The 27,342-nt window shown below is 41.4% G+C and overlaps 1 protein-coding gene across 1 annotated transcript; it reads right to left on the reverse strand.

Moving 5' to 3' along the window:
* Positions 1–4,757: 4,757 nt before the first annotated feature.
* On the reverse strand, positions 4,758–23,494 carry LOC108786704 (malignant fibrous histiocytoma-amplified sequence 1 homolog). Its single transcript, XM_018556054.1, has 9 exons — positions 23,462–23,494; positions 16,280–16,574; positions 14,773–14,959; positions 12,243–12,433; positions 10,725–11,214; positions 10,292–10,449; positions 7,327–7,495; positions 5,459–5,529; positions 4,758–4,800 (listed from the first exon to the last, which is right to left on the reverse strand). Exons 2-5 carry the CDS (start codon positions 16,565–16,567, stop codon positions 10,819–10,821), a joined length of 1,062 nt encoding a protein of 353 aa, XP_018411556.1. The 5' UTR covers positions 16,568–16,574; positions 23,462–23,494; the 3' UTR covers positions 4,758–4,800; positions 5,459–5,529; positions 7,327–7,495; positions 10,292–10,449; positions 10,725–10,818.
* Between the last annotated feature and the right edge of the window lie 3,848 nt (positions 23,495–27,342).

Raw genomic sequence — 27,342 nt, forward strand, 5'->3', positions numbered from 1 at the left:
TTTTAGACCTTTGAAATATTTATGTCCAATAATGTAATAATTAGGTAACGAGTGATGGAAGGTTACATTGTTATTGTGCAGAATTTTGTTGCATACAGTACTTTAGTCTACGTACTGAATCATTTGACTATCAATGTTTCCATATATTGCCACCAAGAAGAGTCCCTCTTGGATATTTACAGTGTGACAGCAGCTATTCTAAAGGCTGAGAATGTCTCGAGTTAAAAGGATGTCGTTATAAGCAGCAAGCTTTACGAGGCATGGTGTTTTCCATGTATTTCGTGTAAATTGCACTTTAAGTTATCTTATTGGAAAACAGAACTTGATAGTCTTTCTGGCAACATCTACATTGTTTTATCACAATGAAGTGAACTTTGTCTTCCACGGTTGAACTATGACTAATGTTCTTTACCAAATGAGGGGATTACAGTGAAATGTTTCATGCGCACATTGTTTTATATGTGTGGATTGAAATGAAGTGTTCAGTATCTACACATCCAATTGCTTTTAAGAGAGAATCATATCTCAGTATGTGCATTGACTTCATGGATTATGGTAGAACCTGCAGATCTAAACTGCTCCAATAGGATTTATGTTTATTACCAATGAGACTATTTGGGTACAGATCTAGAACTGCATATTGAGGATGATGTAGATATGTATTTGTGGGTTTTAACCCTTCTTATGCAAGTAAGTCTGTTCTATATAATAGATTATGTTCAAATCTATCAATAAGACTGGCTTGTTGTAAAGGTAAAGACTTTTCACCAAGTGAAGTCACTTTTTCTATGTCTCTTTTATAGTATAAGAAATGGGATAATCCCATAATGCAGAACATTCCCCAATGTATATTGGCTGGATGGCTGCTTTTAAAACTTTATTCACTGATAGGAAAGCAAACCACTATACAACTGATCTTGGGAATGTCACATTTTCTCCTCATTCCTTCTAGTAATTGCAGCAGTAAACCCATGGCCACAATTCCAGTCTTGGTGCGAATTGTGTAACATGAATGTCTGCATGTGATTGTTTGGGGCTGGCATAATTTTGCAGTGGGCAGACTGTTCCTTAGAAAATAACAATCTCAAAATTACAGTCAAGTATTATTCTAATAAAATGTCACATTAATATTTATTGTGAATGATCCTGTCCTAATGCTATATACTCAAAATAGCAGGACTACAAATGATGTTAAATTAAAATGTATTGCATAGGTATGCAGCTATTTAGGGGTAAAATGACAGATGCCCATTAGGTTTAATTTGTCATAAGTCCCAACAGTTTTGCCCACTTTGCCTCTGGGTTGGGGGGACTCCTTCCTGACCTCCAAGGTGTTCAAGATTAGTTCACTGGGTCAAAAAATACCTTAGCCATGGTAATTTAAACTTTGGATAGTTTTAAGAAAATTACTCAAAGGTCTTTTAATTGTATATATTGACTTTGCCATTACCTGTACATGTGAGGCATTTCACAGCTGAACCTGTGTAACTTAAAGAGCCCTCCCTGCATATAAAACTAATGTTCCTTCATCCTTTCTACAGTCCTTGGGGGCGGGGCATAAGGTTAATCTGCCTAATCCATATACTGATCTTGGATATATTTCTACTTTGTCTTACACAAGTACATGTTTTAACTTCATATGCTCATGCTGTCAAAATAAATCCTGAGTAGTAGCAGCTATTATGGAAAATGCAAGCCTGGATGACAGGAGATATTAAACGTGGAATTCTCTTCTGATATTTTCACTACTTAGGGGCTTTTCATGTGGTGTTAATACATTGCTTTCAATACTTTTGCACAGTATACTTCTGCTGGTCAGTATGTATGGGTTGTAGAATGGCAAGAATGGACACACTCACATGCGTGACATCACCTGAAAGGTAAAACTACAAAACTGATTTAGTAAATCAGAGCAAAAGGCATGCAGTTTATATGACGTGTAATCTGTAGTAACCCATGGCAGCCAATCAAATATCAAAGCTATGAAAATCTGATTGATTGCTTGGGGTCACTTTGCACATCTGCATCGCCCTTTGCCATGGCTTACAGAATAAGCATTTGTTAGTCTTGCTGTATTGAGTGATTTCACGGAGTGAGTCTGTTCATGGAATGTGAGAGGAGCAAGTTAAGCTCTTAAGGCAGTTTTTAAATTAAAAGGTATATAATATATTTATATTTTTGTATCGGCACTAAATGTGTGTTGCTTTTGTATGTGAAGTTATGACATCCAATAAAATGGAAATGGTAATTTTATTGTACATTTCTAATAAGGAAACTTTTAATTACAGTGCATAATTCTACTTGGATAATTGATTCTTGTATTCTTTTTTTCCATATGTCCTGTAAATATAAAACAAAATATATTGGAGAAGAAAATATATGTATAGTGCTTCTATTAAACAGATCTTTTCAATTGCTTTTTTTTTTCCATCCTTATAAGTGTTTTTCCCCATAGTTCTCCTAAGGGTCACGGGAGACATATACTAGCGCCCTCCCGTGACCCAGAGCTCAGTATACCGCAAACTACAGTTTGCGGTATACTGAGACTGCTGCAGCCGGGACAGATCCCGACATTACTGTCAAGATCCACCCAGCTGCGTGAGTTACAGCTGGCTTTGCCTATCTAGAGGCAGAGCCAGCTGTACCCGCCCCCTCCCCGTCCGTTCCACAAGTCAGCGCTGGAGGATCGGAGCGGGGTGGGGGGAATCCTTGCGGGGAGCCATGAGTGACAGTTACGGCTCTCTGCGGGGACATGATCGGGAAGTGAGCAAGCAACGGTATGTGTTCGCTCACTTCCCAATATATTGTGCTGACGTGTGACAGTTTCATTGTCACACGTCGGCTCGAACTATGAGAATGAGTGAAAATCACTCACCTTTTAATACATGTTTAAAGAAAAACTCTGGAATTTTTTTTATTAGCCCTTACAGTGGGGCTACCCCTGCAGTGCAGGTTTAAAACATAAATTATTGATTAAGATGGCATTTCTGGTTTCATGGAGATGGCAACATATGTAAATAGGTCATTGACAGGTAGCAGTAATGTAGGCACTGATTCACCTGTTGGATACACTAGTGGAGGCTTCTGCCATGTGGAAGCATTATATATGGAGTTTATGCTATACTCTGGCACCTCGGCATCAATGCCACTGCCTAGCTCTAAGTAACCTATATGGCAGCATTGTAGATGTGGAAGCAGTATAGAAGTTTTTCACACTTCATGTCTATATGGGGGATTCTTTTATTGAATAAATAACTCCCTCCCACTTATATTCATCTTCACAGTGCTTCCCAGACAGATATTAACACTGAGTAGGCTCTAAAACTAAGTGACTCTGAGATTACATCTCTAACAATCATATGTTGATTCTTTTACATTTCAAATTTCTGGGATGGGGGAGCGTGTGACCTCTTCCACTTCAGTGCCTAGAGATATTCACTCACTGGCCACTTTATTAGGAACACCTGTTCAACTGCTTGTAAACGCAAATATCTAATCAGCCAATCACATGGCAGCAACTCAATGCAGTTAGGGATGTAGACATGGTCAAGGCAATCTGCTGACGATCAAACTGACTCATCAGAAAGAGGAACAAAGGTGATTTCAGTGACTTTGGACATGGCATGGTTGTTGGTACCAGACGGGCTGGTCTGAGTATTTCAGAAACTGCTGATATACTGGGATTTTCACATACAACCATCTCTAGGGTTTACAGAGAATGGTCTACAAAAAAAATATCCAGTGAGCGTCATTTTTCTGGGTAAAAATGCCTTGTTGATGCCAGAGGTCAGAGGAGAATGGTCAGACTGATTCAAGCTGATAGAAAGGCAACAGTAACTAAAATAACCACTTGTTACAACTGAGGTATGCTGAGAAGAATCTGAATGCACAACATGTCGTTGAAGCAGATAGACTACAGCAGCAGAACACTGGGTGGCACTCCTGTTTGCTAAAAATAGGAAACGGAGGCTACAATTCACACACGGCTCACCAAAATTGAACAACAAAAGACTGGAAAAATGTTGACTGGTCTGATGAGTCATTTTCTGCTGCGACATTCGGATGGCCAGGTCAGAATTTGTCATAAACATGACAGCATGGATCCATCCTTCCTTGTATCAATGGTTCAGGCTGGTGGTGATGGTGTAATGTTGTGGGGGATATTTTCTTAGCACACTTTAGGCCCCTTAGCACCGAATGAGCATTGTTTAAATGCCTACCTGTGTGTCCTTGCTGACCATGGCCATCCCCTTATGACCATAGTGTACCCATCTTCTGATGGCTACTTCCAGCAGGACAATGCGCCATGTCACAAAGCTAAAATCTTTTTAAACTGGTTTCTTGAACAGTATAATGGGTTCACTGTACTCAAAAGGCCTCCACAGTCAACAGATCTCAATCCAATAGAGCACCTTTGGGATGTGGTGGAACAAGAGATTGGCATCATGGATGTGCAGCCGACAACTCTGACGCATATGTGTGATGCCATCATGTCAATATGGACCAAACTCTCTGAGGAATGTTTCCAGTACCTTGTTGAATCTATGTCACAAATAATTTAAGGCAGTTCTGAAGACAAAAGGGGGTCCAACCCTGTACTAGCAAGGTATATCTAATAAAGTGGCCGGTGAGTGTATATATCTCTAACAATCATTTTGACTTTAAGATTTCACGGACCTTGTTTATAGGAAAGTAGCAATCCGTTTTCCTCAAGCTACTAGTGAGATACAATAGAAGCTTCTCCATAATTGATTATATGGATACTTGGTGGCACACAAGAGTCATTTGCCTGACCTGAAGCTGTGTAAAGATAGTGGGAAATAAAATATCAGCGGTGAAATCATACAACACTCTACAACCCAGCAAACCATGTCCATTATGTTACCCGGTTTGACAAATCATATGATTCCCTGCATATCTGACAGGTCATTCATCCTGCTATTCAGCTGAATCAAAAAGTGATGAATTGGCAATTCTCCTAATAACTCAAAAGACATTTCCATGCTAATCTATAAAACGGTGGGGAGTTATGACCTTCAGGAATTAATATCCGGTATCACTGAAAAAGTATTGAGTGGAAAAAAAATCCTGTGTTCTACAATCTTCATTGTTTAATATCAGTTGTCAATCTTTATGTTAAAAAAAAAAAAACACATCGTAATTCAACATTTGTGTTAGCAGTCATCCTCCCATAGAGGAGTTCAGGGCGATGCATGTCAATGTGTGATAATCTGCTCATAGACATCTCAATTATCACCCAGATTGGGTTGGCATAGATCTGTACACAACAAACTGAGAACAGAGCATAGATGGCTTCTCAAGCGACAATGATCTGCCCTGACAGGACAATAGATGTGGTCGAATGACCAGATGTGTTGGATTTTGACATTAATGACCCTTATTCTGATGAATTTGACAAGTTTCAGATTTCCAAATGTTTGCCAGGCCCAGCATTTACCTTTTGGCAGAAGTAGCTCCACATTGACTGTATTGCAGCAGGTCTCACAGGTTTTGAAGTCATCTTTGATCCTTTAGTTCAAAAAGAATACAACATTGTTCAACGCCATTTATTAGAAATTGTTCTGACCAACAGTGGAAATTTACAGGGTTATTCACAAAGCTGCCGTGGGCAGCTAAGTGAATAACCCAACCGAAGTGAAGTGAGCCAAACACTGTTCGGCTATTCACTTCTGGCTTGTACAGCTGATTTCAGCTGTACATCGGCTGCCTTCGGTCAGCCGAACGTGCTCTGTATGTTCGGCTGAGCCAATGTGCAGAAGGACTTTGACTCAGCCAATCCAAGATCTGGATCGGCTGAGCCGAAGCTCTGGCAGTTCTCCCGTTGCCGTTTGCCCCTATTCTCATAGGGGCCGAACGGCAGTGGGTGAATAGCTAAATGCCGCCAAGGTACCGAGCAGGATAGAAAATAAGTGAAAAGAATGTTAAAAAAAAAAAGGCTGCAAAATGATTTTAAAAAATGATCAAAAACAGGAAAATGAAAAAAAAACTATTGGGCGGAGCTAGCAGTGACAGCAAGCTCCGCTCAACTGCTTCCTATTGGCCGAAACCTGCCAGAGGCTTCTAGCAGGTCCCGGCCAATGAATAACTGCCGGCTCCACGGCCAGCTCCGCCCCGTTGTTATTGTTTAATAACAGATCCGTGTCCCCAGGTCATTTGGGGACGCTGATCTGTCATTACAACTGGGCGGAGCCAGCCATGAGATCAGTCAGGCAGTTCTCTCTGCTTCGGATGTCACCTCGGCTCAGTCGAGCTGAAGCATATGCCTTCGCCTCGTTTGAGCCACTCGACTGCTGTACGGGCTATTGTGAATAGCCCGTACAGCAGCCCTTCAATTCGACTTAACCAAAGGGCAGAGGCGGCCGAAGAATCAGCCAAAGCCACGGCTGGATACTTCGGCTCTTTAGTGAATAACCCCCTTGGACTTTTAGGCTGGGTTAACAACCCAGATATAACAAATTCCTTTTCAGTTTATTCTCTATATTTTTATTTAAAGTGAACATGCGCTTTATCTATCAAGAACAAAACAACAGATGAATTCAATACCCTCTTCCTAGGTGCTCATACTTTCCATTTGCACTCCCACAGCTCCATTCACCCACCAAAGGTGATGAAGGGAAGCCCTGTTTAAGCTCTCTTCCCATCCCCAAGTGATCACCAAGTGATCACAGTGCTGTCACATGAGGGGAAGGGGGAGTGAGTCACTTCGGCTCAGTCGAGCTGAAGCATATGCCTTCGCCTCGTTTGAGCCACTCGACTGCTGTACGGGCTATTGTGAATAGCCCGTACAGCAGCCCTTCAGTTCGACTGAACCAAAGGGCAGAGGCGCTCGTTCATATGTTATTTGCTTGGGGCAGAGAAAGAAAAAGTATGTGGTGCAAGGCATGGAACACTAAAGCAAACCTGTTGCTTTCCCCTACATAGACAAAGCAAATGTTTGCTTTAAATGGTAAATCCATCCAAAAATGATATTTCAGATTTTGTTAGATACTGTTAAGTGAAACCAGCTGTTAATTTCTTGAGGGCTGTGGCCATTATGATAGGTTCCCTCTGTCCCCCTAGGAGGCACTGGAGTGTGCAAAGGTGGACAGGACTCAAAACTTTCAGCTGGACAGGAACAGAGGTGGGAACTATAAAAGGGATTTCTCCTTGTTTTAATATTCAAAACATAAGAGTAGCCAGGGGCCACATATGATTAAATATGACTTTTGGATAGACTCACCCTTTAAGGACAGACCGTGTCTCATTCCATATTAGGAAATTCCCACCAGCTGTACAAACATTTTGTATACATGAAACAATACATACATATCATAGACTGAACCAGAACGTTCAATATCCGGCCATTCAAACTCTTCAGGGCATCCCGCCGTCCTACAAGGTGTCCGAATGTAATAGAAAAGTCCAGGCCACTCCTTACAAAGCTTCTCCATAATAGAAAGGATTGTTAGTTTGAAATCCCAGAGAGGCCTAAAATCTGCATATAAAAAAATATTTAAATCAGGATTTCCAGATTTCCAGCTGCTTCTGATCCCACCTCCTAATTTATTTCCTATCACTAGAACCTGGAGCCGCAATATCATATTTTCTACAATTCAACCAACAGGGCAGTGTAATCCAGGTAGGCCCAAATGTTAATATATGATGGTTCTCTATGAGCTATATAATTTCTTCCCACTGCTGCCAAACTTCTCCTGTATTGTGAAAAATCTGGCAGGAAATTAGTCATATAATACATTATCTTGCATACAAGTACTAGAGGAAGGGCGTCATCATCGGGTCTAAACACTGTTCAGATTTCCTCATATATGCCTACAGCCATCATAAATTAACTGATATTTCTAAACGATATACATTTTTTTGTGATAACTGAACTATGATGGATTTAAAGCCAAACTCCAGACAGGAGGACAGCTTCAAAAATAATATTAGTAGCGGGATTAGACAGGCTTTCACAGGTAGGATTATCCAGGGTGCCTCCAAAATCCTCAAAACAAGTTTCTTCTCTCAACCAATTAATACGGCTCCCACTGTACTTTTGGACTGCTCGGGAGGGCAGGTGCTGTGGGTCTCATAGATCTCATTGCTGCAATCGCATCCCCAACCCCCTCTACTCCTGGCCACTCACAAAACAAAGGGCCCTGAGCAGCCTGGAAGTACAGTATGAGCTGTACTCAGAGGCGGAACTACTGGTGGTGCAGCCGGTGGCGCCGTCCCGGGCCCCACGGCTGTGGCGGGGGCCACTGAGTGTTGGTGAGGGGGCGTCGGGAAGGGACAAGCAGGCCGGGTGCGAACACAACATTGGCAGCTAATAGGGCAGCCCTGGGGCCTGGGGACCCAGCGAGCAGCTGCCGCCTGACATTGCAGAGGGAAGCCCGCGGCGCATCTGACTGCTCGGTGAGTTTATTTTCCTTTTCACAGCTTCTCCCCGTGCTTCCCCCGGCTGTGTGAATTGGCACCAGCCAGGAGGACATTATCAGACAGTTGAAGAGAGGAGAGGTGACTTGCCATGTTAGAACATGGAATAGAACAAAGCTGTACGAGAATCCACATCTGCGCCCGCTCCGTCCTCCACATCTGCGCCCGCTCCGTCCTCCACATCTGCCCCCTGCTCCATCCTCCACATCTGCCCCCCCTGCTCCATCCACATCTGCCCCTGCTCCCTCCTCCATACGGGGTGTCAGTAAGATCCTGTCCCGGACCCCCATCGCTCACCCCGAGCAGAAGGGGGAAGGAGGGCCTGAGAAAAAATCTTGCACCAGGGCCCTTTGTTCCTTAGGTCCGCCAATGGCTGTACTTATGGGGTGAAGAAACTCGTTTTGAGGACACTGAAGGCAGCTTGGATGATTGAACCTGTGAAGGCCCATTTAATCCCGACTACTAATTATGTAGTTAAAACGGTCCTCCTTACCAGAGTGTGGCTTTAAGAAGCTAGCAAATTTCTGTAAGCATCAGGAGTGCATCCAAATTTTCCATATAAGAGAGCAAATCTTTTCAATGTATATGAGGAATGCAACCCTGAGCAGATAAAATAATGCAGCGGCTTTGGTGTTACAGGGATTCCAATGGCCAGCAGGTATTTTATACTCTGTTGCTGATAAGAGTTACTGGAACTGAGCACAGTGATCACAGTACAGGTACGGTATATGGCTAACAGTATTGGTGCATTTAATCTATAACATACAGTGCAAAGACAATTGTGCACTTGCAACCTTGAGGCCCTTTTCTGTTTCAGCATAACTGTGCCCCTGTGCACATAGCCAGGTTCATAAATACATGGTTTGACAATTTTGGTATGGAGGACCTCAAGTGGACTAATAGAGCCCTGATCTCAACCTTTTTCAAAAACTTTGGGACAATTTGCAACACCATTGTCAGCTAGGTCTTTAAGCCTAACATCAATGTTTGATCTCACAAGTGCACTTCTGGTTAAATGGACACAAACTTTTACAGACACACTCCAAAAATAGCCATAAAGGAATGGAGGGTGGCGCTTCATAATAATGCCCATATTTTGGAATGAGATGTCCAAGAAGCTCATATAGGTTTGATGACCAGGAGTCCACAAACTTCTGTTCATATAGTTTTAACTAAAGACTGGGCATGATCCAATTTCTAAAATATCTGTGCTTAATGTAAACCTGTAACACCCACCTTGTGCCGTGGAAGGGGGTCCCTGCAGACAGTCAAAGTTAGTCTGCATTGCTGCCCACAGCCCCGAGTCTAGTGGCATCCGCCTCCTCCGTTCCCCGCCGCTCTGTGAGATCCGACGTGTGGAGCCGCCGTGTAGTGCTCATGCGCGCACTGTGTCTTGCCTTAAAGGTACAGTGTACTAATTAAGGAAGAACCCCGCCTCTGGAGATGACCGCACCCTGATGTCAGCAGGTACAAATACTAACCTCGCACATCATTCTGTGCTTGGTTATTACAGAGCTTGTCCCCGTATTGCCTAGCGTTTTAGTCGACTCGTATTTCCTGTGTACCGAACCCAGCTTTCTTCCGGACCACAAATCTTGCTGCCTGCCCCTGACCCCTGCTACTCTCGCAGATTACGTCTTTGGATATCGATTTGGCCACAATGTTTTGGACTGCTCCTGTGCTGGTCACCACCACATGAGAGACCGTGTGTTATCCGGGTTTACTCGTGTGGAGGTACCGTTATCTAACCATGCCATTGGCTCCCTTTCAAAGGTACAGTCAGATGGTCATCTGAAACCTCTTACTCTTTATTCAAAAAGCTTGAAAATTAAGATAAGTTAATTTTGGAATTTACCATTGGGTTTTCTGGGTCTTCGACTTCGGATCTCAAGGTAACTATCAGCCCTCTGGTTATTCTCCTTGATCAAAAGTGGTTTTCCATTGTTCACTAGAAGAAATCTTTCTTTTTCCACCCAATGGGTAGTGTAGAAGGAGCATGATTTCACCATGAGTCTAAAATGTAAATAAGCTGATTGAGGTAGCCAAAATTCACAGTTATACATTTTAAAACTTAATTTAAAGCTTGTCTTCAAATGAATTCATATCAACAGTTCTCTGCAACATAACAAAGAAACACATACTAGGGTCCACTTTCAAACATGACCACAAATCCTGCAACAATTGCAGTAATAGAAAGCAGTTAGCAAAAGCACTGCAAACAGATTAATGGTCATTATAAAACTACAACACATGTTTGTACCAGCAATAATAGGTTTTTAGACATATACCTTTGAAAAAAGCCTTCTGGAACTTGTGGAGAAAAGTAAACTCTAATGTATATATCCTCATTGTGATCTCCACCCCACCGTTCAGCGACTTCCATCAAGGTATTGAGATACGTTGGGAAAAGATAGCACAACTCCTTCGGGGACTTCTTACAGACCATGGATTCCCAGGTACAAATTCTTGGGCGCTTGGGTTGAGGTCCTTTGTGCTTCTAACAGACATACAGATCTGGAAATGGACTAAGAGGCTTAACAGCTTACCATCCTCTCTCGAATTGCCCAATAAATCAAGGAAGAGATCCTTTGTGTCCTTAAGAGGAAAATTCTCTAGCTGCTGTTTAACAAGGACTCGAATGGCCTGCAAGCGAAGCATAGCTTTAAATCGTAGCATTTGTTGCCATTTCAAAACATCACGCTTGAAGGCTCTTTCCGAAACTAGGACTTCAGCAGGAATTTTCTCTAGTTGATTGGCAAGATCATGCCTAACAAGCATCTGAAATATAATTAAGTAGCCAAATGCAAGGTATCAAGGAACAACAGGTAGGATTTGAAAAAATAAAAATAAATGTCACACAAAAAAAGTACACAGCGATATCTCAGTGTTTGCTGACGATATCAAAATTGGGGGGTAATAGAAACAGACCAAGATACTGTAACATTGCAGGGGGACCTGGATAAAATAGGGGAGTGGGCAACTATGTGGCAGATGAGGTTTAAAGTCGTTAAATGCAAAGTTATGCACTTTGGGAGGAATAATAGGCAAATGGGTTATACAATTATGGGTATGCCGCTAGGGAAGTCGGAAATGGAGAAAGATTTGGGGGTCATTGTAGACCACAAACTAAATAATAGATTACAGTGCCAGGTGCTGTAAGCAAAGCTAGTAGAATCTTGTCCTGCATCAAGAAGGGAATATTTTGCAGGGATAGGTCTATAATTTTGCCACTTTACACATCAATGGTTCGGCCCCACCTGGAGTATGCGGTGCAGTTTTGGGCAACGGTCCACACAAACTAATTAAGAGGATGGAGGACCAGAGCTATGAGACACGGCTACTAAATTTAAACATGTTTACGTTTGAAGTAAGGAGATTAAGGGGGGACATGATTTTCCTGTACAAGATGTTCTATAGTCATAGCAACATTAGCAACAAACAAACTTTGAGATTAATTCCGTAACAAAGACTAGAGGACACCACCTAAAACTGGTAGAAAAAAAATTCAAACACAAGGGGCGAATGGGGTTCTTCTCAGTTCGCATGGTTAGGGTCTGGAACTCACTGCCTCAAGCGGTAATTTCCGCAATTAATCTGGAATCATTCATGAAGCTTTTGGACGACTTCCTGAGAGACCGAAATGTACAAGGGCAGAGGTACTCTTAAGAATGAGAACACTCATGCACCTATACACACACACAACAGGTTGGACTTGATGGACTTATGTCTTTATTCAACCTCAAATACTATGTATGTAACTATGTAAAAAAGAAATTGTGTACATAGTAACAAAGATAAAATCAAACCTTGAAGATAATTATGAGGAAAGATGGTTTCAAAAAGACAGTGTCGACTAAAGACTTGATATCCTCATACCAGACAATGAGACCAATTCGATGGAGATACCGCAAAATGTCTTTTAGAAGGTCTTTATCCACGTCATTGTGATAATTTCGAAGTATAATTTCACTCAGAAGATTGTCTAAATCCATTATGCCTGAAGGACAAATAACATAAAAGTTGTATTGCCTGCACATAAACACACAGAGTGAGTAATAGTAACTTTCGTGCTCTCATCTCTGTAAACTGGAACACTTATTGATTTAGCTGCTTAAGCACAGAGCTCTTAGATTAAAAAATAGCTGCAGTTGCATCTAAAACTCCAGGACCACCAAAGTGCAATGAAAGTCTCCAGGACCACCAAAGTCCAATGCAGATGAATACACTTTATGGTCATATGTTTGTGGACAGTTGACCCTCACATCTATATGATTAACTTCTGCTCCACCCAAAATTATTCAGATCTGTTTCATCTCTGATTTCGAATATTCTATAACAGATGAACTCTTCAGTGTGACCATCACCAAACACCCTTAGGATCAGATACTCACCAAAAATTGGTAACCCCTAAACCATAGAAGGTCAGTTTTGCATATGTTGTTCACTCTCCAAGGGAAGACTGTCTTTTGATTCCTTGTCACACTTCCCTGAATCCAGGACCCACTTGAACCATGGTTAGGCATTCCATCATGTGCCCTAACTGGTACACACACTCTCAACCACCCATCCACAGGACAGGATTTCACTCAAGGCCAACCAAGGCCTGGCCTCAGGGGCAGCAGGGAGTAGAGGGGCAGTAGGGGTGTGGAATTCCTATCTCCTGATGCCCAGGACATGCAGTTCCGGGCGCCGGGCGGGTAGTTGTTTTCTACATTTAGCTCTGCTTTGGGCAAGCAGAGCTAAATGTACAGCGGGGAAGCCGCCGCTTGTGTTGTATGCAGCCTATGGGAGGGGGTGCTTTTTGGCGGGTAGGGGGGTGCATTGAGGAACCTGGCCTTGGTGCAGCAGAGAGAGTAAATCCGGCCGGCCCATCCACCCATTATGTATCAAGCAAGGGAGAACACTGTTGAAATTTGGACTTTTAATGTGTTTATGCACTTTGTCTTAATTAGGGTGGCGCACACAATTCTGAACAGAGTGCTGTTATATAATTTTCAGCTATTCTTAACGCATTTATATTGTTAGGTATTGACATAACTTCCTGTTATAAGAATTGTGGATTTGATTTTGTTTTTTTTGTTTTTCCTTTTTGCATTTATTTATTATTTTGGTTTTTACATGATTTAGTATTCACTAAGAACTTTTAGATAGGGATGTTTTGGGATTTTAGAAGGGCAAGCAAGTGCTTTGTTTTTTAAAATGCTAGATAGAATGTTTCCATTTATCTAAACAGCAGTTGTAGAGTAAAAGATTCCTCAGGTAGTGGAGTGGGGAACATAATTTATGTTACAGAAACAAAATGGGTTAGGAGGGAGCGCAGAATTTCCTTTTTTTTAAATTGTTTTCACACATCTATATGAGCCTTTGGGACGTTCCAAATCAAAACAATGGCCATTAATATGGAGTTGCCACCCCCCCCCTTCCTTTTGCAGCTATTTCAGCCTCCACTCTTCTGGAAAGGGTTTCCACAAGATCTTGGAGTGTTCCATGAGAAGTTTTGCCGAAATATTCAGCCAAAATAGTATTTGTGAGGTCAGGTAATGATGTTTGACAAGAAGGACTAGTTTAAAAATCAGTTTTTCACTATGGTTAAGGTTGGGACTCTGTGCAGGTTATTCGACTTCCTCCACACCAAACTCGTCAATTCATGTCTTTATGGACCTGGTTTTGAGCACAGGGGCACACTTTGGTTGATAGGAAGTAAACAGTGGTCTACAATGTCTCTGTACTGCATACTGTAGCATTAACAGTACCCAGTACTTGTACATGAAGTCAATATTTAAAAGGAGTGTCCACATACATTTGTCTATATAGTGGAGATCTAACCCCACACCTTCCTTGTGTTGTAATCCTTTTTTACTGTATGGCATCATACTGTGTACTGTACATTGTTTCCAGATTTCATATGTCTTGGAAGTGCAGGCAGCAGGGAAATAGAATGGAAAGGTAGGGTACTGGGGGTATGTATGGAAGCTGGAGCTTTTGTAAATGTAACCACAACCCCATAGAGGATGGGCATCATGGAATATGACTTCTGAGTTACACAGTAAACAGATATTTATTTGCTATATACACTTGAACTTCAATAGTCCTGTGCCCCTGAAATAAACTCCAGTTATCATTAAACTTTTGAGCAAATTCAATTCCAGGTTGCTCCTCTTTGACATAACTACTAGTAGAGCAAGTCTTGTCCAACTAGTGGTACACATTCTTAAGTCCCTAAAGGTATTTGTCATACAGTTGTAAAGACGTTTTATAAAGGCCAGAGTATTGTAGATGACATGACTCATTTATGATGCCAGCCTAGGCTGTTGGTCAATATAATGGATCACTTACCATGCAGAGGACTGTCTTCACTATGAATCACTTCCAGAATAGACTGTTCCACTGTTTTGTAGATATTAGGCAACATTTTAATAACATTAGGAAATAGCTCCACTTTTCTCACTGAACTCAAGATGTGGTGTTGCAGATTTTCTATGTCATGGTAGTTGGTGCTATCAATGGTAACAACTGGAAGAACCTGTAAAATATGAAGTTCTGATTGTCATATAAAGACTTGATGGATTTACATTTACAAATGTTGGCAAATTTTGATACACAACTAAAAAGTAACCAAGGTATAAAGAGCTGTTTCAGTTCCGCTGCTAATTTACAGAATGCACTGCCAGCAACTGGCTGACTTGTGACTTTCCTTTCTTAACCACTGCCGGTTGCTCAATGGCTGAACCAACTCAATTGATCTCTTTTGAAGATTTGTCTGACCTTACTATTTGAGTAGAATGGCAAGGCCAGAACTGAGCTTGACTATTGATGAAACAAAGTTTTCTGGATATAAACATATTTTGGATAAAGTGGGGAAGAGATAGATTTTTCAGTGTCTCCACTGGCGAGATTCACCCTCTCCATCTGTTCTACTGACCATTGTCAAAACCAAAGAAAGCAAGGGGAACTACAAAACTGTATAGCTGTCAGCAGGTGAGGGGAAGTGTCTAACAGAGACACTTGTTCTGGTGCCAAATGGTGCCAAATGACTAAGAGGGGATGTCCCCTAACTATGGAGAGGTTTCCTCTCACTTCCTGCAGCAACTGCAAAAAAATGAATAAAGAAAAACTGACTTGGGTTTTAACCATTCCCTACTATAAAATCTGATTTAGATATAGTTTAGCTCAAGATATTCTTAATTCCTCCAAAATTTTGTTTACTTTTAAATATTAAACATATTCCATGTGTACAACTCCCCCACCTTAATTTGTATTATAGCCAAAACTTTTTTTAGTTATTGGTAAAGTAGGGACAGTTTAAAACTCTGGCCAGTTTATTTTTTGCTGTCTGTGTACCATTGGGGATATTTCCATTCCCTTCCTGTTCAGGACACATAGGTAGTCAGTGGAAATCTACCAAAGTATTTGCACTCCTACACAGTTGTCCCCAGAACCGGTGTACCTTTACCTCTTGCACATGGGGACAACTAAAATTTTGAATTTCTAAATGACAATGGTCGCCAATAAAAATAGAGGGGTCATTCTCCCCAATAGGGATACAGGCAGCAAGAAAAACTTGAAAGTGGGCCTGATCATTTCCTACTTTATAAAAAAAAAAAAGGTTTTGCCTAGAGATACATTTTAACCATATTCTCGATAATGCCCCATTTGTCAGGAGTTGCGTGCATGAAAAACATACTAATGTACTTTAACATTGAAATATTCTCTGCATAGGATTATGTTAATATTACATTTCTTTGTATTTTGCTATAAATGTCATCTGATATTAATTTTTCAGGAATGGTGTGTAAAGAAAAATCTTCTCAAATGAACAAACAACATGAAAGCATGCACATACATTTATGGTACAATTAGATATCTCTCTCAGCTTTTCTGCCTGCTCAAGGTAGAGCTCAGAGTCCTGACGTTCCTCCAGATTGTTGATGAAATGGAAGAGGTTGGCTTTATATTCATCCAGCATCCTGGAGATCTTCTCTTGGATATCTCTACTCTTTATTTCAACTTCCTCTAGAAGGCATAGATCGGTGTGTGTCCCCACAGTAAGTACTACGGAATTGGGCACTCTCATGAGCAGGTTGTTAATCCAGAATCCTACCAAGTCCATAAAGCACTGATTATCATCCATCTGGTACCTGTATGAGTAGATGAAAAAGGTTGTTAACCCTATGGGTCTCCTTACATTACAAGGTAGTGCAGGGCACGACAACTAAGTATAAACAGCACAGAGTGTACAGAAAACAGTTTGCAATTTCTTTGTTCTAAAGAAAAGCTACAGGTCACGTGACCTCTTCACTTTTCCTGGGTTCTGCACAGCCTGAGCCGGTTGGTGGATCCAAGCTGGGCAGAGCCGAGTGGACAACAAATAATCATGTGACACAGCCTAGATGAATGGACATAGTAAGTTGTAGAGATGACATTAGTTTGTTTGAAGAAACAGAGCATGGCCAAAGCAGCATCAATGCTGCGGAGACTCAATATGCCTGAAGTTTGTTGCCAGCACTAACCAAGAAGGACACTCGGCAGGATCACCGGGTATTTTCAAGGAAAATCAAGTCAGATTTCAAAAAAACAAAGCGGCAGATAGTTTTGACATTTTTCATTTGGAGGTTTTAATGTCTTTATCTTTTTGTGTTTATAATCACTTCTAGTCCCTAACACATTTGTCCTAGGGTGACAACGCTGCTCTTTTACACATGCAGTGAGCGTTGTCACTCTAGAACAGGAAATGTGTAGTTGTCAGGCTTACAAGACAAAAATGAAGGGGAAAAAAATTGGAAAGCAAAAAAAAAATGCAGCCACCACATCTAAGGACTGGTGAGCCGTAGTATATAACATTTTAAGTCTATATTTACTTAACAAAGCGTGCATTGGTTATTGGTTAGTTAATATAGGGTCCCTTCAGACCTATGTATTAGTAGTAACATTTAGCACTTTGTACGGACCGGATGGAAGCCCAGGTAAAACAGGGCAGGTGCGGCAGTGACAGCAGATGCCTCCGCAAAACACAAGTCCAAACAGAAGGTCACTCGCACTCCAAAAGTCAATCTTGTTTATTGACTAAAAATAGTGTAGCATTTTACAGCACCGTTTCGGAACCAGCACGGTTCCTTCTTCAGGCATGTCCCGGTCCGACACCGGATAAGTTATCCAGAAAGATTACAGTTTTGCTATCAATACTGATCTTGTTGAATTAATTTGGATATGTAATCTTTGTTCTTTCTGTAATTTCTGTATATCATTGGTGCAACATACATGTGGGGAAATTTTGTCGTGGACATCTATTTTATCGTATCGATGTATTTGTATGTCTAATAAATCATGTTTTTTTATTTTACTTATACTTATGGTCATGACACCTTATTAAACCCCATATTTCTTTTTGTGGTTCATTAATATGCCAATCAGGAATGAACAAGCATTCAGTCAGTCGCTGTCGGCCAGGCCCCCTGCTGATCTGTTAGAGAAAAAATTATGTAGGCAGCCCTCCTGTACTGGCCCAATTAGCGGTCCTGCCTGACATGATTGGTTGCTAGGCAGCCAGTGGTCCTAGCAACCAATGATTGAAGCAGAGGGTGGTCTACGCTGGGTTACGGCTGGCAGTGGATACATCGGCCTCAGAGAGTGGAACCACTGTCAGCCAGCCATAACCCAGTGCAGATTGGCGATCGTGGTCCAGTCAGAACCGCCGCTCGGTCGCTCATTTAGGGGCATCTGCTGTATATTAAGCCTGGTGTGGTAATGCACTGCAACAGAAAGCAAAGGTCTGAGTCCCTAATGAGATGCTGATAGAAGTGAGAACTAGTAATTGCTTGTTGTAAAAATTTGATGGTTTAAAGCAATGAGAAGCGACAAGAATTAAAAAAAACAGGCTACTGATGTGAACAATGCAATGTATTGTTACTGATGTCTATATTAATTATGAGTGAGAGCAATCAGAATTTATGCACACTGTGTAAAGCCCTACGACGGGATGATTGTTCTGAATACACTATAGGGATTATTAAAATAATCGTGTCGCTCCCTGGACAAAGTCGTTTGTGACGAAAAACGTACGTTGGAAGAGTTTGCTGACACGAGGTGGAACTGAGGAGTCTGTGGACGCGTTATCTGTGTGAGAGTCATAGGAGCACTTGTACTTTGCCATTGATTGATCTTATCGAATGTGAGTAGTTTTACAAATAAAGGGATGTTTTTATGGTAATCAAACGGTCTGTGCGATGATCTACAATCTGTTTTATTGTCGGTGAGGATGAGCAACACCTACTGGATTGATTTGGATTAAACATTGGAGGAGTCTGTGAAACAATCCTTTGACTGGTTAAGGGCAGGAGAACCCCTTCCTGGCTATAAACGGGGCAACATACTGATGACCTTCTGTCTGAGAGGTCTATCCATAAGGTGAGAGGCAGATATTGTTATTTCACACGGTTGAAGACACGGTCGATAGATGTAAAACAAGAGGATTCACCAACAATACACCAATGTTGTTTGCATCACTTTATGTGGACTGATAACTTTTACGCTGATTGAAGCACTTCATGTGGACTGAACACTTTTGCACTTTAACACTATATTAATGTGGATGACTATAAAGTCACATTAATACATTTGTTGTCATATTTCATATAGACATTTGTTTATATGCACCTTTGCTCATGCATAGTTCATGTGTGTTTATTTGTATTATATAGGAGTTCTTAAAAACTAGATTGGGATTTATTTATTTTTCACACATTATTGTGTAGATGTTAGGAGACAGATTTGGATAATATTTTGTGTGACACTTTGGTTCACAGCGCAACACAATTATTTTAATAATTTGTAATAATATTATCATATTATTTCAGTGTTGCTGCTATCACGCATTTGGCGCAGGATCTATTTATATTTGGCACTATAGGGATTACTTACAAATCACCATGCAGCCATACGCTGAGCGAATGCCATTTGCGCTGCATTCCTGTGCACGGTGTGTAAAACCCTACAACAGGATGAAAGTTCTGAGTACACTTTAGGATTTACTTCCAGATCATCCAACTAGCTGTATTCGCATGGCACTCCTGCCACTAGTTGGAGCCAAGGAGCATAGGAAATATTAATCATCCCCTTGGTGATGCAGCCAGTTCCAAGTGTGCTTAGAAATGGCAAGTATGTGCTTCCTCATTACCTACTTGAAAAGATACAAAGACACAGGGGAAGATGGGAGGGCTGGCAAGGCAGCATGGGACTGACCAACACTACCTATAAAAATGATAAATGATGTAAAGTCTGTGATTACCAAACTCTAATGAATCAACAGGATACAGGCCTAATGTTAAACCTGGCAAATTGGATTGCTCATATCTAATGAATACCACAATCCAAAATACAATGGATGCTACCAGCTACCCATTGTTGCTGTTTGCCAGTAGTTTTTGTAGAAAACATATTGTAGATATACAGGGAATTCAGCAAAGCAGTTTTTTTCAGAAAAATCCTCAAGTTTACATTTGTTTCCACCTATTACTATCTACCACTGTGCAGGTCAACCACTAGGATAACCATCGCATGTGGCGTAATAAAGACATGATGAGTGACATAATACTCCAGATGTCCAGCAAAGTCCCAGAAGAGGAAGGTAAAGTCATTCATTTGGAATTCGCTGATCTCTATACCAACTGTCCTCTCCTCCAAAGAGACTGGCATGATCTGGCCTTGGCTCAGGCTCCGGCTTATAGTTGTCTTCCCAGCCAGGCTAGCACCAATGAAAATTACTTTCACCCTCTTCTCCTCCCTCGCAGGGCTCCCCTGGAGTTGCAGGAAATAGCTGCGGATCTGCTTAAGCCCACCTGCACAGACCTCGTCAGGTGGTTCCCTCAGATAATTGTGGGAGGCATTGAACTTTTTCAAGGAAAGACTAAGGAAGAGATCAGGGGGGAGCTTTTGCAACCTATTGCTGTCCACATAGAGTTCTCTCAAAGCCATCAACATAAGGATAGACTTGGGTATGTCTGTGAAGAGATTGTGGGCTAAATTTAAGTAGTGGAGTTCAGAACAAGTAGATAAGTCCTTTGGTAGGTCTGAGAGGCGGTTGTTATTTAGTTTCAGATATTTGAGGCTCTTGAGGTTTGGAAATATTCCACTGGGAATGGTCTCAATCTTGTTCTGGTTGAGCTCCAGCCTTTCTAGGTGGACCAAATATTGGATCTCCATTGGGAAATCATTCAACTCGTTTTTGGAAAGGATGAGAGTCTGAAGTTCTTTAAGACAGCCTATCTGTGAGACACTTCGGAGTTTGTTGCGATCAAGGTTAAGGATTTGAATACTGGTGTCCAACAGAACCTCAGATGGGATAACCTTCAGTCTCTTCAATGACAGGTCCACCTGCCTCAGGGGCAACGCTTCCTTGCCTGCTTAGTAAAAATATATGTCATCAATATATCACTTTGCAAAAATAAAGTCTAAGAATTTATTTTATGACAAGCAACAGTTTATTTACGGATCCAATGTAATCAGAAAAAAAAAACGCAGAACAAAGAATATTTTTTTAGTACAAACATTCTGAAATTGCAAGTTAAAAATAGTCCATGCGTGCTTACTTGCAAATCTGTGTTACCTTTTGCTTTGTTTATGTACAGCAAAAAGGGAATTGGGGTTTAGTGAGGTGTCATGATCACTGCACAAGTAAAATTATAAATACATTTATTGTTGCATAGTTTTACATAATAGCAGTATAAAAATAAATGTCAACAGATCATAAAAACATGATTGCCCCCATATTACCTATATACGCCGCCAGAAAGTGATAATCATACGCCGCCAGAAAGTGATAATCATACGCCGCCAGAAAGTGATAATCGAAGACCTTTAGCAAGATATGGATCCTTTTTTCGACCCCAGATGGCCCACATAAACTCCTGATTGTTTGTGTCAAATTCCAGGTATGGGGAAGTATTCCCCATACCTGGAATTTGACACAAACAATCAGTTAGGAGTTTATGTGGCCCATCTGGGGTCGAAAAAAAGGATCCATATCTTGCTAAAGGTTTTCGGTTTGTAGCGAACACTATCGTTCGCTTAATAAGTTACTAATGATCTGTTTCTGTTGATGTCCCCTCCTGCTTTGATTCCGATGTCCTTGACACGGGCTGGACACGAGTGTTGATTGGAGGCTTGCTCTTGAACATTTAACGAATTCTGCTGTTTTGCTGATACTTGCTCTATGGCTCAGAGCGCCAACAATTATCCCATGTTCAAAGGCTGTTAAATCACGTTGTTTACCTGTATCTTCAGAAAAAAATCACTTTTACTGTCATGGTAAACAACCTGCTTCCCTATTTATAATGGTCTGTCCCTCTAGCAACTTCAGTGCAAAATTATAGCTAATTGGCCTACAAACGTCAGGTGGTCATAATAATCTGGCCATTCAGTGTATATGCCAGCGTGCAGAGCCTATTCTGTTTTACTCATTATTAATAGGTGGTGGTAAAGGGGGTATTTTCTTTTAAAGGTAAGTCATTTAATTTTCTCTTATAGGAAGTTCTGAGTGGGAACTACTTTCATTCTTAGCCAGGAACTGGGCACTTCTATCCCCACCACAATCCTCCTTCTCCTGCTCTTTGATCAGTCTCTTGTTACTGGTTTAACTAAATTCTGGTGTCATTCAAATGAGAAAGGAGAATGTAGGGCAGAACAGAGAGGAGCTACATTGTTCTGAGCAGTAGTAAGAGGGAGGTGTGGAAAGCCTATGACCATCAAGCTGTGCGGCCAGCAGAGATCAAGCCAAGAAGTCAAGGAGAATCCTAAGATCTTGCACAACATCTATGGTAGGAAGCATATTCAGAAACATACACACATCTTCAGGTATGCATACATGTACTATTCACTTTACTAATTTTAGAGTGTTTGGATTCAGATAAAATATTAGCTCTATCTTTAAATCAATGCATGATACACTTCACAGGGATATCTAGCTATTACACTCCCTCTCATGTAAACAAATGCATGTACATTGCTGTGAATCAACCCACTATGTCAAGGAATTAACATTTCCAAGTAAACTTGTACTTGGACTGATATGGACCAAAAGCAGATTTAAATGAAATTAGATTTTCATAGATTTTATTTACTGGAGGGGTCAGTCCACTTTTGGGTGGCTGTGGTTGAGTTAAATCATCCACTGGCTCCTTATATCTCTTTGAGACTCTAGCAGAAATATCTTTGTTTTAAAGTCCAGAGATTAACCCACATGCCATAGCCATAATGAAATACTAATTTATTGGTTCCTCCCATAACTTTTCAAGTTTCAATTTCAATAGTGGAACTGTATTTAACCATACACACATAGACAACCCCACAGATAAACACTGCAAACTGAAGTTGGCACTGTTCATCTACAGGCTGAAGGCTCTTACGGTGGGTGACCCTGTGAGCCCTACAAAATTCAATTATTCTACAGATTCTTGTTGAAAGAATTGGGCCAATATTTTCAGCAGAACAGTGACTGTAGCCAAACAACTGTTTATTTATTCTGACAGCAGCAGGCACAGGCCATAGCCGGTGATTAGTTAAAAAAAATCTTTTAGCGCTTGGCAAACGTTAGTATACTTTGTATATGAAGGAGTGCCATTGCCATGCTATAACAGGAACACAGAACATTCCACTATCTATCTCCATAACATAGGTGTTCTGAAGTCCTCAGAAAGATAACAGTGTAGTACAGGTAGAGTGCACAGAAAATTATGCTTTGAATGGTATATTTAACAGGTCAAAAAGAAGCAAAGAAGGAGTTCATTGTCAGGGTTTACATACAATTTAACTCGCTTGCATCCACTTAAAACTAAAATCTAGTATTAGGTGGACTTGGTGTTTAATGTACAGTTCATAAACATACCGTTCATACGGTATGTAGTATCTATGGCTGGGAAACTACTTCGTTTTGTAACTATTGTTTCTTATCCACTGTGATATACAGTATATATCTAATAGATTAGCTAGGTAAAGTCTAAATATTAATCACAGAAATACATTGAACACTTACGTTTTGCTTCCATGAATTCTTGGGTGAGGCTCTTCTTCAAGTGAAGCAGTTTCATTTCCTTATACTGTTGCTTCTTTTTTCCTGTAGTCATTTGCTTGCATCATCAGAGCAACACATTATCACTAAGGAGCCAAGATTTTAACAGTCCCGGGGTCCTTTTGTCACACTGGTATATTTAGGTGCGCTCAGAACTCAAAATAAACCTACAGGGAGCACATGTAAACTCCAACTGTGTGACATGTAGATTGCTAGCACTGTGTATCATAATGTTTTAACCGCGTGTTTATCCTTTAAGAAACCAGTTTCCCCTTTTTTTTATTCTTTTGTATTTGGGTGCTGCTGATCACTTCCAGCCTCTTTGCAAGCCTGTGCAATGGCAGTCAATTCAGTGGCTTTTAGCCCACACCACAATCACATGAGACAAGGTGACAAAGCAGGAGAGCAATTGGAATAGGGAGTGATGAACAAGGATCTTCATGACAGATCACCAAATATTTTAATGAAAGCTACAGATTAAAAAATTCTGAAGATTTGTAAAATTACATTAACGTGTTAAAAGATATGTTGCTTTAGTGATTGTGATTATATCTACTTTTAGTTTTTCATGCAAGCATTACTTTTATACCCTCCACGGGAAATTAAAAAACCCCCAAAAACTATACATACCTATTTCCTGCAGTCTTCTATCCAGTCTGCTGACATTACTGCAGCTTCATTGTCCTAAGGCTGTGACACACTGCACGCGAAGCAGCGCAGACCTTTCCTCTGTGTCATGTCATTTTCACTCCGGCACGTCAGCTTGTGAGAACTCGCATAGTTGAGCATGCCGAGATGAAAAATGTCATCTTCAGCCAATCTGTACGCATGTACTGTATAAACCCGCGCCTCACGATGCAAAGTCCATTTGGTCGGTACACGCAAGCCGATTCATGCACGCATTCTTTCATCTGGCCGCGCTTAGCTCACACACTGGATGCGAACCTCCGTGCCCGACAGCTTTGCTTCTGCTCTGCAGGGCTTCGCATGTAGTGTGTCACGGGCTTAAAAGAGATCTATGGGTAAGTGTTTTTCCCCATAACTCTCATAAGGGTGACGGGAGGACATAAACTAGCATCCTTGTGAGATATAGCGCGATGTATACTGAGACCGCTGCTGCCGGGACAGATCCCGACATTACTGTCGAGATCCACCCAGCTGCGTGAGTGACAGCTGGCTCTGCCTATCTAGAGGCAGAGCCAGCTGTACCCGCCCCCTCCCCGTCCATCCCACCAGTCAGCGCTGGAGGAATCGGAGAGAGGAGGGGGGAATCCCCGCAGGGAGCCATGACTGACAGTCACGGCTCTCTGCAGGGAGATGATCGAGACGTGAGCGAGCGACGGTATGCGTTCGCTCACTTCCGGATCTATTGAGCCGACGTGTGACAGTTTCATTGTCACACGTCGGCTCGAACTATGAGGATGACTGATTTTCACTCACCTCATAGTTCTACTTTAGCTCTGGTGGCAGGGGCAGAGAGCATTCTTCCCAGGCTGAAAGCCACAATGACAGAAGTTGGGGATGGCGTGAACTAAAAATATATATTAAAAAATAATCTTGCAATCTGACAGCCACAGTTTGTGATGCAGGGGAGCTATATGCAAACACATCCTGCAGCCTCCTTCATATCTCTTACAGAAACCTGGATGTAAAAAAAAAAAAAGTGAGCGTAACTAGTGATAGACTTAAGAGATAGAGGGGAAAGTAGCAGGCATGGACACATTTGTTGGCACCTTTACAGTACATTGAAATAATGCTTCAATCCTGCAATAAAATTAAAATCTATGGTCTCATCTCATGTATACCTGCAACCCTTTGGTATGCCATAGTAAAGCAATAAAGTGTAAAAAGAAAGAAGTTATTGTTTATTCTACAAAGATATTCTAAAACGGCCTGGACGGATTTGTTGTTACCCCCTAAAAATGGTTATAAATAATTGGATGATATGTTTTCTGCAATTAGTATCCCCAATGTCTTGACTCTTGCAATCAGAGAAAAGTAGTCACTCCGCTGTTTGGGATCCTCCTGTGCACCACACTGGCCATGAATCGGAGAAAGCAAAGGTGAGAGTTGTCTGAGGAGATGAGAAACAAAAATATAGACCAGCAAAGTCAAGGCTAGGAGAACAACTTGCAGCTATGACCGTGGTGGCAAATATTGAGAACTTAAAAGTATAGTTCCACTTTTGCAGCCAAATTGGGACCTACTTGATACATGTTCCCACTCACAGTACATAGCTTGAAAATTATTTCATTGCTGCTTACATTTTTAGGTGCATTTTACTTGCTTAACCACTTCAGTACCGGCATGTTACAACCCGTTCATTACCGGGCCATTTTTCCGTTTTCAGCGCTGTGCAAGTTTGGCTGACAATTACTCCGACATACAAAAATAACTAAATTAATTTTAGATCATTTTGGGGGCAAATAGAGCTTTCTTTTAGTCATATTTTATATTTTTTTACTGTATAAAGTAAAAAAGACCAAAACATTTGAAAAAAGGCCTGCTTTTCTTACCTTCGTTTATAAATCATAGCAAATAAAAATGTCAAGACCGTACAAAAAATCCCTGAACTTACAACTTTTTGGAAAGTAAATGCTCCTAGGTGATCGGAGTTTTTTGCCACATATTTGTGGAAATGAAGAAACATGCCGGTATTGAGGGGGTTAAAACATGGAGCTGGGTAATAATGCACAAGATACAAAATATATATCTTGAGATCCACAATTTTCCATCCAACCCCGGACGCAGGATTACGCATAATTTCTGTAAGTTTTATCCTGTTTTATTTTCATACTGTCTGCTTGTAAATCTCATTTTGTAACATCTGCTTTTTGTAACTACCTTTTTTCTATGCGCTGCCCGTCTAGGTTTATTAAATATAGAAATAATAAGCAGGTTTTTGATTGCTCTAAAGAACACATGAATCTGAAGAGGTTGTTGTGTGTCTGTTGTATGTGTATAGTTAATTGTATCATCGGTGCCTAGAAGCTTGGTTATAAGTCATTGCCAGGCAGGGATCTGTGTGCCTGATGTGGGTGTGTGTGGGCTGTGGAAGAAGTGGGTACGCCAAGGTCCTAGCTGAGAGGATAGCATGGGGAATCTTAGTGGGCATGAGGAAACCACTTAAGCTGTCACACTACCATTAGAGTAAACTAGATTGGATGCGAGATGTGCATCTGCCTGTGTGTGTCCAGACAGCTAGAGTTGGGTGAGTCTCCCTCCAGTGGTGGCCAGCGGTAGTGCAGGAGACCAAGTGGAGGTACTAACTCTATAGAGGTAATTTTGTCTGGTTTGGCTAACCTGTATCGGCTAGTGAGAGGAGTGTCTTTGGTGTGCAAAGCCCGTGTGCCAGTCTGCGTGAGGGCAGAGTGTAAAGACTAGGAGAGTCCAGGGAAAGATTCCCCACAAGCCTGTAAGTTGTGGCAGCTTAGATTAGTACGCGTGTTGCTTTTTACGGCCTTACCATCACATCTGCGGACTGGGAGGTGCTCGGGGGGAGTTCCTGTGATGATCTGCCACTGCGCTGAAAGATCTCCGAGGACGAAAGAAGGACGGAGATAGCCTGCGCATTGTCCAACCCTTCCCACGTCCCCGTACCCCCTCCCTGGCCCACTATACGTGACAATTGGTGGCAGCAGTGATGAAGCAGTGATAATTAATCATTATTTCCAGGTATAGTGAAGACAGAGTGATTTTTCAACACTTACTACCTAAATAAGTCAGGTGACCGCTAAGAGTAGTGTGCGTATGTGACAGTGCAGGATAAGGGAGGTGAAAGGGTTAATATACAGTTCATAACATAGAGAGAGAGAAACATAAGCAGGGGGGGGGGGGGGTTAAAA

This window comes from Nanorana parkeri, unplaced genomic scaffold (genome assembly GCF_000935625.1).
Source record: "Nanorana parkeri isolate BGI_ZX_2015 unplaced genomic scaffold, ASM93562v1 scaffold222, whole genome shotgun sequence".
Taxonomy (NCBI): Eukaryota; Metazoa; Chordata; class Amphibia; order Anura; family Dicroglossidae; genus Nanorana; species Nanorana parkeri.

Excerpts from the sequence above, each read along its gene's own strand:
- LOC108786704 (XM_018556054.1), bottom strand. The coding sequence starts at position 16,567 with ATGGATGATAATCAGTGCTTTATGGACTTGGTAGGATTCTGGATTAAC. Across the intron at positions 14,960-16,279 it reads TATCTAATTGTACCATAAAT|GTTCTTCCAGTTGTTACCAT; the intron begins GTATGTGCATGC and ends CATATTTTACAG. Across the intron at positions 12,434-14,772 it reads TGAAGACAGTCCTCTGCATG|GCATAATGGATTTAGACAAT; the intron begins GTAAGTGATCCA and ends TTTGTCCTTCAG.